We start from the raw sequence: 18581 nt of genomic DNA, 5'->3' as shown, positions 1-18581 counted from the left end.
AGCACTCTGGGAGGCCAAGATGGGTGGATTGCTTGAGCTCACAGGTTCAAACCAGCCTGAGCCACAGAGACCGCATCTCTAAAAATAAATGGGAATTGAATTGTGGAGGGCGCCTATAGTCCCAACTACTTGGGAGGCTGAGGCAAGAGAATCGCTTAAGCCCAGGAGTTTGAGGTTGTGTGAGCTACGATGCCACGGCACTCTACCGAGGGCGACAAAGTGAGACTATCTTAAAAACAAAAACAAACAAACAAACAAACAAACAGGATCACAGAGACTAGTAAGAATTATCTAAAAAGGAATAAAAGTTAAGAAGTGTACCATATCGGGCGGCGCCTGTGGCTCAGTGAGTAGGGCGCTGGCCCCATATGCCGAGGGTGGCGGGTTCAAGCCCAGCCCCGGCCAAACTGCAACAACAACAAAAAAAAAATAGCCGGGCGTTGTGGCGGGCGCCTGTAGTCCCAGCTGCTCGGGAGGCTGAGGCAAGAGAATCGCGTAAGCCCAAGAGTTAGAGGTTGCTGTGAGCCGTGTGATGCCACGGCACTCTACCCGAGGGCGGTACAGTGAGACTCTGTCTCTACAAAAAAAAAAAAAAAAAAAAAAAAAAAAAAGAAGTGTACCATATCAAAAGTACAAAAAAAACCCAAAAAACCCATCAATAATCAATAACACATGAGTGAGTGGTAGTTTATCACAAGCAAGTTATCTACCTCAGCAGGAGAGGGTACAAGTATTCTAGAATACTGAGGATTTAAATTTTACGTGCAGGGAGATAAAGTATGGCAAAGAAGATAAAGAGCATATCGACAATGGAATAGTTAAGTACAAGCAGAGGTGGGAAATTATCACACACTAGGGTATAAGGAAGTATGTCATCGGGGTCTCCCTAGCTTATAAACACCTTTTCTATCGCCCACTTTCTGCCTATTAAATTTGCTTAGTTCTTCAAATAAACATTCCTTGAAATTTCTAGAAAATCAGAGTTTGATGACCTTCCAATGGCTACCCTGAAAGATACTTAAATAAAGTTTTCATGTAAGAAACTAATCATAATAGAGAAAGATTATACTTAAATTATAAAACATTTTGATTTCGGGCGGCACCTGTGGCTCAGTGAGTAGGGCGCCGGCCCCATATGCCGAGGGTGGCGGGTTCAAACCCGGCCCCGGCCAAACTGCACAACAACAACAAAAAAAATAGCCGGGCGTTGTGGCGGGCGCCTGTAGTCCCAGCTACTCGGGAGGCTAAGGCAAGAGAATCGCGTAAGCCCAAGAGTTAGAGGTTGCTGTGAGCCGTGTGACGCCACGGCACTCTACCAAGGGCGGTACAGTGAGACTCTGTCTCTAAAAAAAAAAAAAAAAAAAAAATTTGATTTCTTCTACGTTTAAAAAAATAATATTACACTATACTTGATAATCTATCTGCCTTTGTAAGACAATTTACAAAATAAGCACAAATATTCAGAACTCGAAGTAACCTTTAAAAATAATCTAACCTAATCCTTTCAACATACAGATGAGAAAATAAATAACATTAAGTTAAATGAGTTGGGCAAAGTCACTCTCACAAAGAATAACTTCACTTCATTAGTAAATAATGTATTTCTTCCATAATTAGAAGTGCATCTTTTAGGATTACAATTTTTTGGGGGGACAGAGTCTCAAGGTGTCACCCTGGGTAGAGTGCCGTGATGACACAGCTCATAGCAACCTCAAACTCTTGGGCTTAAGTGATTCTCTTGCCTCAGCCTCCCAAGTAGCTGGGACTACAGGAGCCTGCCACAATGCCCGGCTATTTTTTGGTTGTAGTTGTCATGTCATGTTTGGCAGGCCGGGGTTGGATTAGAACCTACCAGCTCCAGTGTACATGGCTGGCACCCTAGCCACTGAGCTACAGTGCCAAGCCAGGATTACAAAATTTTTTTAAATGCTAAACTTGGCTCAGTGCCTGTAGCTCAGCGGCTAGGGAGCCAGCCACATAACACCGGAGCTGGCAGGTTTGAACCCGGCCTGGGCCTGCCAAACAACAATGACAACTACAACCAAAAAAAAAAAAAAATAGCCGGGTGTTGTGGCAGGCGCCTGTAGTCCCAGCTACTTGGGAAGCTGAGGCAAGAGAACTGCTTTAGCCCAAGAGTTTGAGGTTGCTGTGAGCTATGAAGCTACAGCACTCTACTAAGTGGCGACACGGACTGTTGAAAAAAAAAAAAATGCTGAACTTAAAAAGTAAAAACTACACAAAATCAGCCTATATATTTGTTAAACTAAAAGCTTCCTGAGAGCAGGGTTTTTCCCCATATCAAGTTATACATTAAGTACAAAGCCTACCCAAATAGCACATCTGAACATCTTGGCTGTCTGAGAAAAAAAAAAGCAGATTACGTGTTACTCTAGAAGTTATCCCACCTAGTGCTACAGTTCTTAAAAGTGCTGTTTTCTTCACTGTTTATATAATGAAGAAATAGGCCACAGGAAGTACATTAATGATGTAAGGACATATTACCGTTTCCCTGAAAATAAGACAGTGTGTGCTCCCAAAGATGCGCTAGGTCTTATTTTCAGGGGACGTCTTATCTTTCCTGTAAGTAGATCTTATTTTCGGAGGATGTCTTATTTCGGGGAACAGGGTAATATTAAACACAACATTCATGCCAGGCATGGTATCTCTTGCCTGTAATCCTACTACTCTGGGAGGCTGAGGCAGGTGGATAGCTTGAGCTCATGAGTTCGAGACCAGCCTGAGCAAAAGCGAGACACTATCTCTACTAATAATAGAAAAACAGAGGCAAGAGGATTGCTTGAGCCCAGGACTTGGAGGCTGCTGTGAGCTATGATGCCACAGCACTCTACCCAGGGATACAGCTTGAGACTCTGTCTCAAAAATAAAATAAAATAGGCTCAGAGCCTATAGCTCAGCGGCTAGGGCACCAGCCATACACACCATAGCTGGTGGATTTGAAGCCATCCAGGGCCTGCCAAACAACAACGACAACTACAACCAAAAAATAAAATAAAATAAAATTACCAGGAGTTGTGGCGGTAACCCCGTAGTCCCAGCTGCTACTTGGGAGGCTGAGGCAAGATAATCGCTTAAGCTCTTGAGAGTGCTGTGAGCCACGGCACTCTAACCAGGGTGACAGCTTGAGACTCTGTCTCAAAATAAAATAAAATAAAATAGGCTCGGAGCCTTTAGCTCAGCAGCTAGGGCGCCAGCCATATATACACCAGTGCTGGTGGGTTCAAAGCCATCCTGGGCTTGCCAAACAACAATGACAACTACAACCAAAAAAAAATTTGTTGGGCATTGTGGCGGTCCCAGCTACTTAGGAGGCTGAGGCAAGAAAATCGCTTAACCTCTTGAGGTTGCCGTGAGCAACCACCACTCCTTAAAATAGAAAAACCAGCTGGGTATTGTGGCCCATGCCTATAGTCCCAGCTACTCAGGAGACTGAGGCAAGAGCATTGCTCAAGCCCAAGAGTTTGAGGTTCTTATGAGTTATGATGCCACAGCACTCTCCGCCCAAGTTGTCAGCTTGAGACTCTGTCTCAAAATAAATAAACAAATAACATAATAAACACAATATTTGTCCTAAAGACAAACATTATAGTACTCAGTCACAATGTTTTTCAGAAAGACTTATATTTTGGATAAAAGAATATTTTACCTTAAAATTAACTCATCTCGTGCCATAACTTTGAAGTCTGTCTCACTCAGTCGAACCTATAATGAAAAGTACAACATAAACTCAGTATGCTTCCTGAAGACATACATATAAAGTTTCTTCCTAAAGCTCTACATTGAGTCCTATACACACCTCTACAGCATGAGATCTACGTGGCTCAGTATGTATTATTGTTTTTTAAAAAAAATCTTACCGTAAAGAAGTTTAAACAAGGCGAACTATTATCTTAACAATGGAAATCGTCATTAGGGAAATATAATTAAAACCTCATTAAAGTTATCACTATATAGTGATTAGAGTAGCTAAAATAGTAAGAATTAGTAGCAACACCAAATGTTAGTAAGGAGTCAGAGAAATTGAACTTTCATCCACTGCTGGTGAGAATATAAAATGATATTGTTGCTCTGAAAGTCTGGCAGTTTCTTTTAAAATTAAAAATAGATGTGCCAGCCAAGCAAGGTGGCTCATGCCTGTAATCCTGGCACTCTAGGCCAAGGTGGGTGGATTGCCTCAGCTCAGGAGTTTGAGACCAGTCTGAGCAAGAGCGAGACCCCACCTCTACTTAAAATAGAAAAACTAGCTGGTGTTGTGGCCCATGCCTATAGTCCCAGCTACTCAGGAGACTGAGGCAAGAGGATTGTTCAAGCCCAAGAGTTTGAGGTTTCTGTGAGCTATGATGCCACAGCATTCTAACCAGGGTGAAAGAGACACTGTCTCAAAGAAAAAAGAAAAAGAATGTGCCATAGGAACCAGCAGTTGCACCCTTAAGCATATGTCCCAAAGAAATGAAAATATCCCAGCAGCTTTATTTATAATAGGTGAATGGTTAAATTATGTTACATCAACACCATGGAATACTGTTGAGCAATAAAAAGAAACACATAAAACAACTTGGATAAAACTCGAGGAAATTATGCCGAGTAAAGAAGTTTGTTTTGAAAAGAATACATACTACATGCTTTTATGTATACAACACTCTGAGATAACAATTATAGAAATGGAGAAAAGATCAATGGTTGCCAAAGTTTAGGGATGGGGAAGGGATGAGTGAATGGGACTGTAAAATTAACACAAAGGAGCCTTGTAGTGAGAGCTCAGATGTGTACCTTGATGGGCGTTGGGTACCCAAAGCTATACATGTGATAAAACTTCACAGAGCTACATACAGAGTGCACACATAACTGATAAATATGAATAAGTTCTGAGAATTATACTAGTACCACTTTCCCTTTTTCATATTGTTGTTATTCAAGATGTTTGATAGTTATAAAAGATATTACACTGAAGGAGGCTCAATGGTACAATTTCCCAGTACATTTCCTTGCAACTTCCTGCGAATCTCTATTTCCAAATGAGTTAAAAAAAAAGAGGCATTAGCTGAAATTGCTTCAGAAATTGAGAAATACTGAATAAATTCTCTATACCAAATAAAGATCATAAAGATTAGGTAGCTCTCTCCTACTTACCATAAAACTAAGGCCTCATAGAATACTTAAAATCTTTTTTCCATAAAAAGTTTTAAATTATAATGAATCCATAAAATAGTAGAGAAAGCACACAGAGAATTCTCAGATACTAAAGAGCAGTACAATCTTGTATTCATTTTATGGACAATGACTCCATAACTAAGAAATTTCTGTAACCTATTATCTAAATTCTCCACTTAAATATTCAGTTTAGTAAGTACCAGTCCTGTATTCACAACTGAATCACAAATTCCTCCTGGAAACTATGTTACTTCTTTTCTAACACATTGTGTAATAGTTACTAAACTGAATTAAGGAAGAAATGTAGAACAAGGAAGGAAACTAATGCTAAAACAAAACTGTTAAAACAAAACTACAGGCCGGGCTCATGCCTGCAATCCCAGCACTTGGGAGGCCAAAGTGCATGGATTGCCTGAGCTGAGTTCCAAGACCAGCCTGAGCAAGAGCAACACCCTGTCTCTTAAAAAAAAAAAAAAAAAATAGCTAGGCATTGTGGTGGGCGCCTGTAGTCCCAGCTACTTGGGCGGCTGAGGCAAGAGGATCACTTGAAGCCAAGAGTTTGAGGTTGCTGTGAGCTAAGACACCATGGCACTCTACCGAGGGTGACAAAGTGAGACTCTCCCTTAAAAGAAAGGAAAAAAAAAAAAAAAAGACAAAACTTCAGAAGAAAGGGTACATTTTAAAAACTAGCTGTAATTGTTTTCTGAAAAATAAAAGTGATTTTACAGTATAATCAAAGGCATTTACATTAGGACAAAAAGAAATAATATAGAAACTTGTAATCTCTTCTTTTCACATTATTTGCAGCAAAATGTTCTACCACTGAACTCATATACTTCTAACTTTTGACATCATTTATACATAAAAAAGTAGCTAGAAACATTCATATACTAAAGGCTAAGACTAGATCATGAAAATATCACTGTAACAAAAGTTTTCCAAAAGCTGAAAATATCCTAAAAATATACTATATATGTGATATGCTATTGAGTACACTGTATATTCCCATTGCTATTACTGTTATAAAGGAAAGGAGGTGAAAAATAAATGATACAGATAACCCCCTCAATTATAGTATTTTAAAAATTAAAAAAAAAAAAAAGAAAATGCTTAAAACTGATTTTAAAAAAATACCTTTTTGGGAAGAGGTTCTTCGTTGGTCATCTTGAATCCTAGAAAAGGGTTGGGGGAAAAGAGTTTCAATTACTTTTCTTCCAATTAAGGAAAGGACAAAAAACACTGGCTCTTTCAAAGCAATTTATTAACAAAATAAATTATGGTTAAAGTATTACATTTTTTTATTTAAAGAAACTTTTAATTTCAGAATAGTTTTGGATTTACAAAAAAGTTGCAGACAACAGAGCTCCCATATACTCTATATCCAGTTCTCTCTTTAGCAACATGTTCCATTATTATAGTAACTACTAAAAATTCCTTTATAAAAAAAGTTGGTAATTTGGATCTTTTCAAGTGCTTGTAAGGATCAAGAGAAAGGTAATTTCTCATTACATTCTTACAACTCCCTATGAGAAAAACAAGTCTTGCAGAAGTGATAGCTGTGTTTCAGTTAGATACCGACCTTCAGGCAGTATCCAAGGCATGTTGCTGAAGGGCTATAGAAGTGTGATACCAGTTTCTAAGTCTTTCCTTTTACGACATTTCATTACATTTTATTTTATAAGGTAGGATCTATAGGTGCCACGTATATTTACACTTTAATGAAAATATTTCTACATTACTTATTTTTATTCCACAGCATAATCCGTACCTCAAAATTAGCTTCTTTGTATAAGTTTATACAAATTTCACTTAACCCTGTTACAAAAGGGTTGATGAACTCAAGTACAGAACTGTTTATTATGCTGTCTTTTTGAACAAATGGTAGTAGGAGTCATTATTTATTAAATCACAACTTCACACACTAAAAAAAAAAGCAAAAAGAAAATAGAAACCTGCAACAAACATATGTACCTTAAAATAACAATGCATTAAAAAACATGAGGTTGAAGGAAAAATAAAAAAATAAAAAAATCAACTTCTAAAAATAAAAATGTTGTGGCAGAACTTAAACTATGAGGTTGGGAAGAAAAAAAAAGGAACAGCTAACCTAACAAAAATTGGAGCCAGGCAAGGTGGCCCACACTTGCAACCTAGCAGTCTAAAAAGCCCAGGCAGTGGATAGCTTGAGCTCAGTTCAATTAAAACTGAGCCTGAGCAAAAGTGAGACCCCATCTCTACTAAGATTAGAAAAAATTAGGGTATTGTGGAGGGAGCCTGTAGTTTCAGCTGCTGGGGAGGCTGAGGCAAAAGGATCACTTGAGCCCAAGAGTTTGAGGTTGCTGTGAGCTATGATGATGACGCCAGGGCACTCTACTCAGGGTGACAAAGAAAACAAACAAAACAAACAAAAAAAGAGGCTCACAAACTATACAGGAGTGGTGATGCATGCCTGCAGTCCCAGCTACTCGGGGTGCTGAGGCAGAAGATCACTTGAGCCCAGGAGTTTTTTTTTTTTTTAATTAGAGTCTCAAGTGGTTGCGCTGGGTAGAGTACTGTGGCATCACGACTCATAGCAACCTCAAACTCCTGGGCTTAAGCGATTCTCTTGCCTCAGCTTCCCAAGTAGCTGGGACCAGAGGTGCCTGCCACAACGCTCAGCCATTTTTTGGTTGCAGTTGTCATTGTTGTTTGGCAGGCCTGGCCTGGATTTAAACCCGCCAGCTCCAGTGTATGTGGCACCCTCGCCACTGAGCTACAGGCCCTGAGCCTAAACTGAGTTTTAAAAAGCTACTTCATATTTTAGCAAACATTTGATGATCAAAAAATCATCTTCCAATTCTATGTGTTTTTTTTTTGAAGCAGACTCTCACTTTCTCATTCGCATGGAGTCTGTCGTGTAATCATAGCTCAATGCAACTTCAAACTCCTCAGTTCCAGCAGTCTTCCTGCCTCAGGCTCCCAAGTAGCTGGGACTATGGGCTCATGCCACCAAAACTGGCTTATTTTTTCTATTTTTGTTAAAGACAGTCTTGTTCGTGCTCTGGCTGGACTCAAATACCTATCTAAAGCAATCCTTGGGCTTTGGCCTCCCAGAGTGTTTGAATTACAAGCCGTGAGCCAATACCCCGTGGCCAATGGCTTAGTTCTTAAAATCTCATGAGACATAGTCAACAGGCAAAAATCTGAGCCAAATAGCTAAATGTATATAATTTGTTCATTAAGTCACTCTTTCTATGAATACATGAACCTATTTCCATGATATAAAATGTGTATGTTTCTTTAAATTGGTCCCTGCCTACTTTGTGACCCTTGCTGCCCAGTTTATAATCTCTGCTGCAGTTACAGAAAGCTGCTTGGTGACCACTCTAATCTGGTAGCAGTCACTGCAATCACCTGGGAAATCTCACAATGTTTATCTTCACACATCTAAGTACTTCTATTTTAGCATAACATTGATGTACATTCACTCTATTAGACTGCAAGTCTTAGAACCAAGAAATCAAGCTACATTCCTTGGAATTTCCAAGTTGTCCAGGAATGAGTGAAGTGAGTACATATGAATCATCTTTTTAATTAGCAACAACAAAAGAAACCCTACAAGATACTTTAGCCATCTGACCTGTATATATTTAACCAGTAAGTGTGTATCTGTATGTCACTGTTCTGGTTTGATCCTTCTAAAAGCTTCTCATCTCATTCAAAACAGCACATACCCATCCCTTGCTGTCCCCTCCTATCAGCATTTATTTTTCTTCATAGCTCTTATCATAACCTGATAAATTATACATTTATCTCTTCCTCACAATTATAAAGAATTGTTTGATTCACTGCGGATGCCCCCGTTCAAACACATATTAAAAGTTAAGAATAAGTGAATTTGCTTCAGTTAAAGATAACTTATTTAAAGAAGCCAATCTATTTCTTTTTTGACAGCCAACAATATGTTCGTGCCATTACGTAAAAATACTGAGAATAAACATAGGACTTAATGTAACAGATACTGTGATAAGAGTTCCAAGTGACAGTATGAAAACAGCTAAATTTGGGGCAGCTCCTGTGGCTCAAGGAGTAGGGTGCTGGCCCCATAAACCGGAGGTGGTGGGTTCAAACCCAGCCCCGGCCAAAAAAAGAAAACAGCTAAATTTTACCACTAAGTCTAAGTAGTCTACCTGTTATCTAGTTAATGGGCACCCTACCTACTCAACATGTTGAATTTTGGTTATTAAACCTAAGTATCATGGATGCTATTCAATGTAGATTAAATTCCAGTCTATAAACTTTATTATAGTTGACCCCTGAACAACACAGTTTGAACTTGTGGGTCCACTTAACAGATTTTTGTTTTTTGAGACAAGAGTCTCACTTTATCGCCCTTGGTGGAATGCCATGACCTCACGGCTCACAGCAACCTCCAACTCCTGGGCTTAGGCAATTCTCTAGCCTCAGCCTCCCAAGTAGCTGGGACTACAGGTGCCCACCACAATGCCCGGCTATTTTTTTGTTATTGTTGCAGTTTGGTGGGGGCCGGGTTCAAACCCGCCACCCTTGGTATATGGGAGTGGCGCCCTACTCACTGAGCCATAGGCACCATCCACTTACAGATTTTTTTTCAACAAAAGTGAAATCAGTATTTGAGGGATGTGAAACCCACATGTACAAAGGGCTGACTTTTGGTATATGTGGGCAGGACATTGAATATCCTGCAACCAATCTCTCCAGGTATACCAAGGGACAAACTAGCTGGGTGTTGTGGCAGGCACTTGCAGTCTCAGCTACCTGGGAGGCTGAGGTAGCTGCAGAACTTGAATATCCTGCAACCAATCTCTCCAGGTATACCAAGGGACATTCGTACATGCTTCTACAACATGAGACTTTCCATAATTATTCTCTTAACAGACAGGTATTCTTACTCCATTAAAATACAATTAATCACAAGCTTAAATTAGCAACAAATGAAACACTGATCTGTTTATAATAGTCTCAAACTTTGAAAATAAAAACAAGTGGCTCAGTAGCCGCAGCTCAGGAAGTAGGGCGCCAGCCACATACACGGAGGCTGGCAGCTGGGGCCAGCTAAACAACAATGACAAATGCAACCAAAAAATAGCTGGGCATTGTGGTGGATACCTATAGTCCCAGCTAGAGAATCGCTTAAGTCCAAGAGTTTAAGGTTGCTGTAAGCTGTGACGCCATGGCACTTTATGGAAGGTGACAAAGTAAAGACTGTCTCAATGAAAAAAAAAAAAAAGAAAGAAAGAAAAAAAAGTGGGAGAATTTCTGAGTCTCAGATTCCCCATCTCAAAGGATTATCATGATAGCCCCAAATTTTTGTTAATCTTTAGCGATGGTGACCAGCACAAAATGGGCACTAACTATTAGTTGCCTTCTCTCTACCAAAGAGCAGACTTGGAGAGGTGCAGTAGTCATGCCTATAAAACCCCAGTACTTTAGGAGGCTGATGCAGGAGGATTGTTTAAGCCCAAGAGGTAAAGACCAGCCTGAACAACATATTGAGACCCTGTCTCTACAAAAAAATAAAAAAAATCAGCCCCAGCTACCCAGGAGGTTGAGGCAGGAAGATCACTTGAGCTCAGGAGTCTGAGGTTGCAGTGAGCTATGATAATGCCACTGCACTCTAGTCTGTACAACAAAGACTCACAAAACAAAATAAAACACAACACAGCACAACATAGGCTCTCTCAATCAGTGTTTCTTGAAAAACTTGAAGAGATAATTCACAGGTTTAGGATAATAATCATTTCATCTTCTTGTCTTTCTTTCTTTTTTTTTTTTTGAGACAGTCTCATCATGTCACCCTCAGTAGAGTGCCATAGCATCATAGCTCACAGCAACCTCAAACTCTTGGGCTCAAGCGATTCTCTTGCCTCAGTCTCCAGAGTAGCTGGGACTAAAGGTGCCCACCACAACCCCCAGATTTTTTTTTGGAGGTCTTGCTCTGGCTCAGGCTGGTCTGAAAACTGTGAGCTCAGCCAATCCACCCACCATGCCCAGTCCTGTCTTTGCTTCTAAACCCAATTGCAAAATTCTTGGTGATCTCCAATATTTACAATTACAAACAGCAGTTACTTAAATTTCTAACATCGGCTTGTGTTGTTTACGCTTTAAAAAAAAATGCGATGGGGTGGTGCCTGTGGCTCAAAGGAGTAGGGCGCCGGCCCCATATACCGGAGGTTGCGAGTTCAAACTCAGCCCCAGCCAAAAAACTGCAAAAAAAAAAAAAAATATATATATATATAAATAAAAAAATAAAAGAATTATGTCATGTGGGGTAGATTTTAAATCAGTGGCTCACATCTGTAATCCTGTAACTTTTGGAGGCCCAGGCAGGAGGATGCCTTGAGTCCAGGAGTCTGAGACTACCCTGGGCAACACAATGAGACTTTGTCTCTATTAAAAAAAAAAAAAAAAATTACCTGGGCATGGTGACATGCCTGTAGTACTAGCTACTTAGGAAGCTGAGGCAAAGGGATCACTTGAGTTCAGGAGTTGGAGGTTGCAGTGAACTATGATGGAGCAATCAATTCTCGCGTGGGTGACAGAGACCTTGTCTCAAAAACAACCAAAACAGGCCAAGCACGTTGGCTCATGCCTGTAATCCTAGCAATCTGGGGGGGGGAGGTGAAGCCGATGGATCATCTGAGTTCTAGAGTTCAAGACTAGCCTTAGCAAAAGTGAGACACCCCCTAACCCTGTCCCTACTAAAAATAGAAAAACTAGCTGGGTGTTGTGGCAGGCACTTCCAGTCTCAACTACCTGGGAGGCTGAGGCAAGGGGACAGCCCAAGCCCAGGAGTTTGCAGTTGCTTCCTGCTATAATGCCACCCAGGGCACAGAGTGAGACTGTCTCAATAAAACAAATAAAGGCTTGGCGACTGTAGCTCAAGCGGCTAAGGCACCAGCCACATACAGCAGAGCTGGTGGGTTCGAATCCAGGCCGGGCCTGCCAAACAACAATGACAACTACAACCAAAAAATAGCCAGGTGTTGTGGTGGGCGCCTGTAGTCCCAGCTACTTGGGAGGCTGAGGCAAGAGAATCACTTAAGCCCAAGAGTTTAAGGTTACTGTGATCTGTGATGCCACAGTACTCTACCCAGGGCAACAGCCTGAGGCTCTGTCTATTAAAACAAACAAAACAAAACAAATAAAACAGTATTTAGAAAATACCTAAATTTTTGAATAAATTTCTAAATTTTTAATATAAGTCAGGTTTTGTACAAATGTTTGTACTTTGTAAGTCTATCTTCAGACTCATAGGCCATTCCAGGTGTCTAGGGTATCCAACTTGAGAAATTCAGAGACTTAATATTTAGAGAGAAAATTCTCCCTTAACCTTAAGTTGATGGACTGGGCATGGTGCCTCATCTCAGTAATTTCCAAGCACTCTAGGAAGACAAGGAGAGAAGGTTGCATGAGGTCAAGAGTTCGAGATTACCCCGAACAAGACCAGCCTAAAGAAGAATGAGACTCTGTCTCTGCCAAAAATAGAAAAAAATCAGCGAGGTATGAGCCCTATAGTCCCAGCTACTCAGCAGGCTAAGGCAGAAGGATTGCTCGAGCCCAGACTAAGGTTAGAGTGAGCTATGATAATGCCACTGCACTCTACCTGGGGTGACAGACCAAAACTGTGTCAAAACAAAACAAAAAATTTAGTCTCATTAAGTCATCTTTCCTGCGGCATATCAAGAAGCTATGTACCGGGAGGCTGAGGCAAGAGAATCGCATAAGCCCAAGAATTAGAGGTTGCTGTGAGCAGTGTGACGCCACGGCACTCTACCCGAGGGCAGTATAGTGAGACTCTGTCTCTACAAAAAAAAAAAAAAAAAAAAAGAAGCTATGTACGCCAGTTAAACGCATAGTCTAGCAAAAAGCACAGCAGAACAAGTTTAAAATGTAAAAGCATCTATAATAGGGCAGTGCCTGTGGCTCAATGGCTAAGGTGCCAGCCCCATATACCCAGGGTGGCGGGTTCGAATCCGGCCCCAGCCAAACTGCAACAAAAAATACCCAGGTGGTAAAAAATTTACTATTTCAGGGCAATTGTTTTTAAGTCTAAGTGACAAGCACAATAATCATCTATTCTAAGTCAATAAAGACAATGGACATTCTAGGTTCTTAGAACAATCTATTTTCATATCAGAAAATAGGCTGACCAAAAAAAAGTCAGTTTGAGTCAATTAGTTGAATCCTAAATTTTTTTTTTTTCTGGGACAAGTCTCATGCACCTGCCACAATGCCCAGCTATTCTGTTGTTGTTGCAGTTGTCACATTGTTGTTTAGCACCATTAAAACCTAAATTTTGAAGGAAAAAAAAAAATGAAGAGAATACATTCAGTGCTTAAAAGCTATACTTATTTAATAATCACAACTATCCAAGTCAGTACTCATTTTCCAGGATGAAATTGGGGCCCCTAGCTCAGTGGTTAGGGTGCTGGCCACATACACTGGGGCTGGCAGGTTTCAACCTGGCCTGGGCCTGCTAAAAACAAGTGACAACTACAAGAGAAAAATAGCAGGGCGTTGTGGCACCTGTATTCCCAGCTACTTGGGAGGCTGAGGCAAGAGAATAGCTTAAGCCCAAGAGTTTGAGGTTGCTGTGAGCTGTGTCGCCACAGCACTCTACTGAGGACGAAATGGTGATACTCTTTCAAAAAAATAAAATAAACTGGGCTTTAGGGTCTAAAATTCATTGCCTCTCAAAAATTGGTAGTTGATGATGAGTGGTTTTAAAATTATGTAAAGGTTTCATTTTTTTGTGTAAATAACTCAGAGATAATATACCTCAAATTTAGAATGTAAGAACTAACATCTACGTTTGATGCCTTAACACAGGGAAACAGCTTAGGATGTGGAGTTCAGCTTACAGTGGCTAAGTGCCTAGCATCCCAGATCCCAGTAGTTTCTTGGTTCAAGTATTATTATCCTAAGTTAATTAGGCAATTCAGTTCTCTCTGAACAGAGGCAAGCACCAGCCAACATAAGTAAAAAGGTTTTGAAACAAATCATAACTAAATGTAAAAAAAAAACAGGTATCTGACACTGTAGCTTTGGCATTGAAGCAGAAAGATATGGTTAGGAACTGAAAGACCACCTTTTCCTTATTCTTCTGTCTGTTGCACCAGATCTTGAGCAAGTCACTTAATGCTCTGGGCTGCAGTTTAAAAGTCAGCAAGACAGCAAATACCAATTTCTCTGTCTCACAAAGTACTGAAAATCTCAATGCTTTCATCACAGTAAAAAAGCTATGCAAATAAGGAATTATGCAAATAAAATATGAACACAAAATAAAACTTCAATGGGCAGTTAGGAAAGATTGAAGTAAATTCCACCAATACCTTCAACAATGGAGAAGAACATTTATTTATAGCATCCAAGCCTAGTCTGATGTCACACCTTAATATTATATCCAGCAGGGTATATCATAGTGGGAATATTGAAAAGCTTTTCTGTGCTAAGCTTAGTAATTACCAAGAAAAAATATTTAGAGGCAGACAAGTCGGAAATGATTTTAAAAATAAAAGAATAAAATGAAAATATTATCTTAAGTTTTGTTTTGCTGAAGGACTTACACAGAATTCTGAAGGGTAAGAACAATACATTATATAATAATGATCAAGATTGTTAAGTAGAAATATTTTCTTTCTTTCTTTTTTGAAACAGACTGTTACTTTGATATCCTTGATAGAGTGCCCTGGCATCATAGCTCATAGCAACCTCAAACTCTTGGGCTCAAGTGACTCTCTTGCCTCCGCCTCCCAAGTAGCTGGGACAACAGGCGCCCACCACAATGCCCAGCTATTTTTAGAGATAGGGTCTGGCTCTGGCTGGTCTCAAAATCCTGAGCTCAAGCAATCCACTGGCCTCGGGCTCCCAGAATAGTAGGATTACAGGCCTGAGCCATGTGCCTGGCCATAACAGCAGTGTTTTCTTTTTTTTTTTTTTGTATGAAAGGTTTTTATTGGCAAGGGAGGGATGCTGCAGAGCAGCACCGAGGAGAGAAAAGAAGAGAGAGGGGAGAAAAGAAGAGAGGGGAAAGGGGGGGGAGAGACGGGGAAAGAGAGAGGAGAGGAAGGGAGAGAGAGCCATAACAGCAATATTTTCAAGGGAATTCTATACTACATGCATATGAGATCGTAAGAGACCTTGAAAGTTGTAATGTAGTGCACAAACACAATTGTGGCAACTCTCTTCTCCAAATACAGGGCCACTACAGATTTTCTGTATCATGTATACCAATGTAATGTCTGACAAATTATCATTAGCAAACATGCCTCAAAACTGAACTGGAAAAGCTAGATATAGATGAGCCAGCCGTATAAAAATCAGCAGTGCCTGGGACCATTATTATTACTTTCATCTTTCAGGACTTAGAAATTTTGGTAGTTTGTCCACTGGAAAGTATGTGAAAATACTGATCACTTAACTATGCACTTATTAAGATACTATCAGACCTAAAAGCACTCTTAGAAAAACAGCTACTCAAACCCTTAAAATTTAACCTCAATCTTACCACAAATACCTAGTGGACTGCAATCTTTCACCAACTTGCCTAATAAGATGCTACTAAATGAATGAAATAAACTTTAGCCATCTTGAAAAGATTTTCACTCACTAATTTTTATTGGGGTCTTAAACGTCTACAAGATGTTTATCACAGAAAAGTTAATGCTGAAAAATTTTAAATCAAAAAAAGAGAACCACGATTTCAGACACTGGGGAAAAAAAAAAGAGAAAGGAGAACTATCACTTATCTTCGGAAGCAATGGAATTAACGAAGTTCAAAGCTGAACAAAATAGACACAAATACAACTCACGATCTGTAACAGGATCACTGAATTATTTTTCTACCGGGCAAAGGATTTTCTTTTTTTTAACTCTGCATCACAGAATTTTCACGGAGTACTTTGGGGTAACAACCAACCGACTTTCTTCATTAACAAAATGAGAACTTGGGGATTTTCCCGCTATTTGTTCACTGACTTATAAAAAACGGCTTTAAAAGTCACCCAATAGGCTCGGCGCCCGTGGCTCAAGCGGCTGAGGCACCAGCTACGTACACCTGAGCTGGCGGGTTCGAATCCAGCCTAGGCCCACCAAACAATAATGACGGCTGCAACCAAAAAATAGCCGGGGGTTGTGGCGGGCACCTGTGGTCCCAGCTGCTTGGAGGCGGAGGCAGGAGACTCGCTTGAGCCCAGGAGTTGGAGGTTGCTGTGAGCTGTGACACCTCGGCACTCTACTCAGTGCGACAGCTTGAGGCTCTGTCTCAAAAACAAAAAAAGTCACCCAATAACTGTCTCGCAAGGATCCAAGGTGAGACTTGGGTCTCACGAAAAATTTCACCAAGATCTCGAAATCTTTCCACTTTTCCTCTCAAAATGCATGCACTTATTTAAAAATGGAAGCGTTCGGGAGAACGTAGCTGCATTAACCTACTGCGTGACGCAAAATTAGGTGAAAGAACGCTTCTTTTTCCCGGCTGAACTCGTTTGTACCGCCAGGTCCTCGAGAGCCGGCCGAGGGAGTTGGGAGGGGGCGACACAGAGGCGGGGACACCAAGAGCGGGCGGCCTGGGGGAGCCACCCATGTGCCGGCCGCCAGGGCACCCGCTCATCCCGGGCCAGGGGAGGACCGCGGTAAAATGGCCTCGGGGCAGCGGAAGGGAGAGCCACTAACCAGACGCCGCAGCGGCTCCAGGCCCCGGTCACCCTTCGGGCCTGCCCGCTCCTTTCCCGGCCGGGGGCGGCCGAGGCTCAGTCCTCAGCTCCCAGGCCCCCTCGCGGCCGCTCCCGCCGGCTGGCCCGCACCTACCTCTCCAGACCGAGGCCGCGCCGGGCCGCCAGTCGCAGAGGCCGAGACCGCGCTGCTCGCCCGCCGGCCGCCCCGCCGCAGCCTCAGTGTTCCCCTTTATTTGCGGGTCTCGCTGCCACAAAATGGCGCTGAGGGAGGAAACCAGGCCCCGCCGCCCGGCCCCGCCCCGCCCCGCGCCCGGCTCCGCCCCCCGCCCCGCCCCGCCCCGCCCCGCCGCCGGCCGCTGCTGCCGCCGCTAGCCTTTTGCCTCCTCTGCTCCGCCATGATCGCGTTCCACTCCACTCACCGAATGCTCGCCTGCGGGCACGGCCTCAGTCACTCGTCCGCCGCCCGCCGCCCGCCGAGCCTGGCCGGAGAGGATAGGGGAGGTGAGGGTGGCCGCCGGCCTAGCCCGATCAGATCCTCTAGGGATAATGGAATAGCTGCTCTCCCGTGGCACGTTCCGACCCTTTCCCAGAATCTGGCGCGCACTCGGCGGCGGCCAGGGCTCAGCAAGCTCCGTGGGGGCGTGAAGGGAAGCAACCTAGGGGAGGGGCGGGCCGGCGAGGTCGGAGGTCAACCGCGCGGGGCATCACGGGAAGGCGGCCGCTGGATAGACGCGCTCGCTGGAGCCACCTGCGGCTGCGGCGCGGCCTGGGCGGAGGGATCCTAGCAAAGGCGGCACGGGATTGGTCGCTTGTGAATTTTGGCATATCCCTGATGCTTCCGCGCACTGGCCTGCCAGGTGCAGTCTCTAGAGCAGGGTTGTGGGCGGGGCGCGCTGTCTGTTTGCGCCTAGCTGAACCTTACCTTGTAAGTTTTGAGCATTTCCAAACCGATGTCCTCTCTTTTGTCTTGAAGTGCAGTCTCCTGGCCGCTTCGTTTTGTCTTGACTTCTCTGGAGGCGAAACTGACGAGCTATTGTTCCCGAGCGGTTGGAAGTTGTGCCTGCGTCGGCAGCTTCAGAGGCGCTTTGCTAAGGCAAACGAGGGGAAGGCGCAATAAAATAAGTTTTGTAAGTCGAATATACCCCCTTAAGCAAGTCTGGACCATTGAATGAGAACGATGATGTTGTTACCTGGTAAATTTGAAACAGTTTCTTAACACTTGCCAGAGGGGTCAGTTAATTCTTTTGATTGGTCTGTCCTTAGCTGACTTTTACAAAAGTATCTACAGGCTCGGCGTCTGTAGTAGCTCAGCGGTTAGGGCGCCGGCCACATATTCCGAGGCTGGCGGGTTCGAAACCGGCCTCAGGCCTGTTAAACAACAATGACAACTACAGCAAAAAAACAGCCGGGCGTTGTGGCCGCCACAGCCTGTAGTCCCAGCTTCTTGGGAGGCTGAGGCAAGAGAATCGCTTAAGCTCAAGAGTTGGAGGTTGCTGTGAGCTGTGAGGCCACAGCACTCTACCAAGGGCGACATAGTAAGACTCTGTCTCAAACAAAGAAAAAACAAAAGTATCTCCAAGAAATACCCTGGAATAAAGTGATGTATAAGAGGAAAATATACTGCAAATGGCCAAAGGAGTACACAGAATATACGGTACAGTGTATTCCCAGTAAAGCAGATCGGCTGGGAAAAAAATATTTGCGGCTTATATAAAA

General features: G+C 42.5%; 1 protein-coding gene across 4 annotated transcripts in view; it reads right to left on the bottom strand.

Moving 5' to 3' along the window:
* The window catches only part of WTAP (WT1 associated protein), a 36194-nt gene extending 18780 nt beyond the window's left edge, over window positions 1-17414 (bottom strand). For 2 of the 4 annotated variants that reach the window (XM_053592959.1, XM_053592963.1), the window contains exons 1-3: window positions 16999-17122; window positions 6304-6341; window positions 3665-3720 (exon numbers count right to left, since the gene is read on the bottom strand). In XM_053592959.1, the coding sequence (XP_053448934.1) occupies window positions 3665-3720; window positions 6304-6333 (86 nt within the window). In that variant the 5' untranslated portion in view covers window positions 6334-6341; window positions 16999-17122. Of the gene's footprint in view, window positions 1-3664; window positions 3721-6303; window positions 6342-16998; window positions 17123-17284 lie in introns of those variants that run through there. The other 2 variants (XM_053592960.1, XM_053592961.1) reach the window with 2 other exon arrangements.
* Window positions 17415-18581: the final 1167 nt, after the last annotated feature.

This window comes from Nycticebus coucang, chromosome 5, assembly GCF_027406575.1.
Source record: "Nycticebus coucang isolate mNycCou1 chromosome 5, mNycCou1.pri, whole genome shotgun sequence".
NCBI classification, from domain to species: Eukaryota; Metazoa; Chordata; class Mammalia; order Primates; family Lorisidae; genus Nycticebus; species Nycticebus coucang.
The sequence above is the reverse complement of the archived record's forward strand: the minus strand, read 5'-3'. Positions and strand labels throughout refer to the sequence as shown.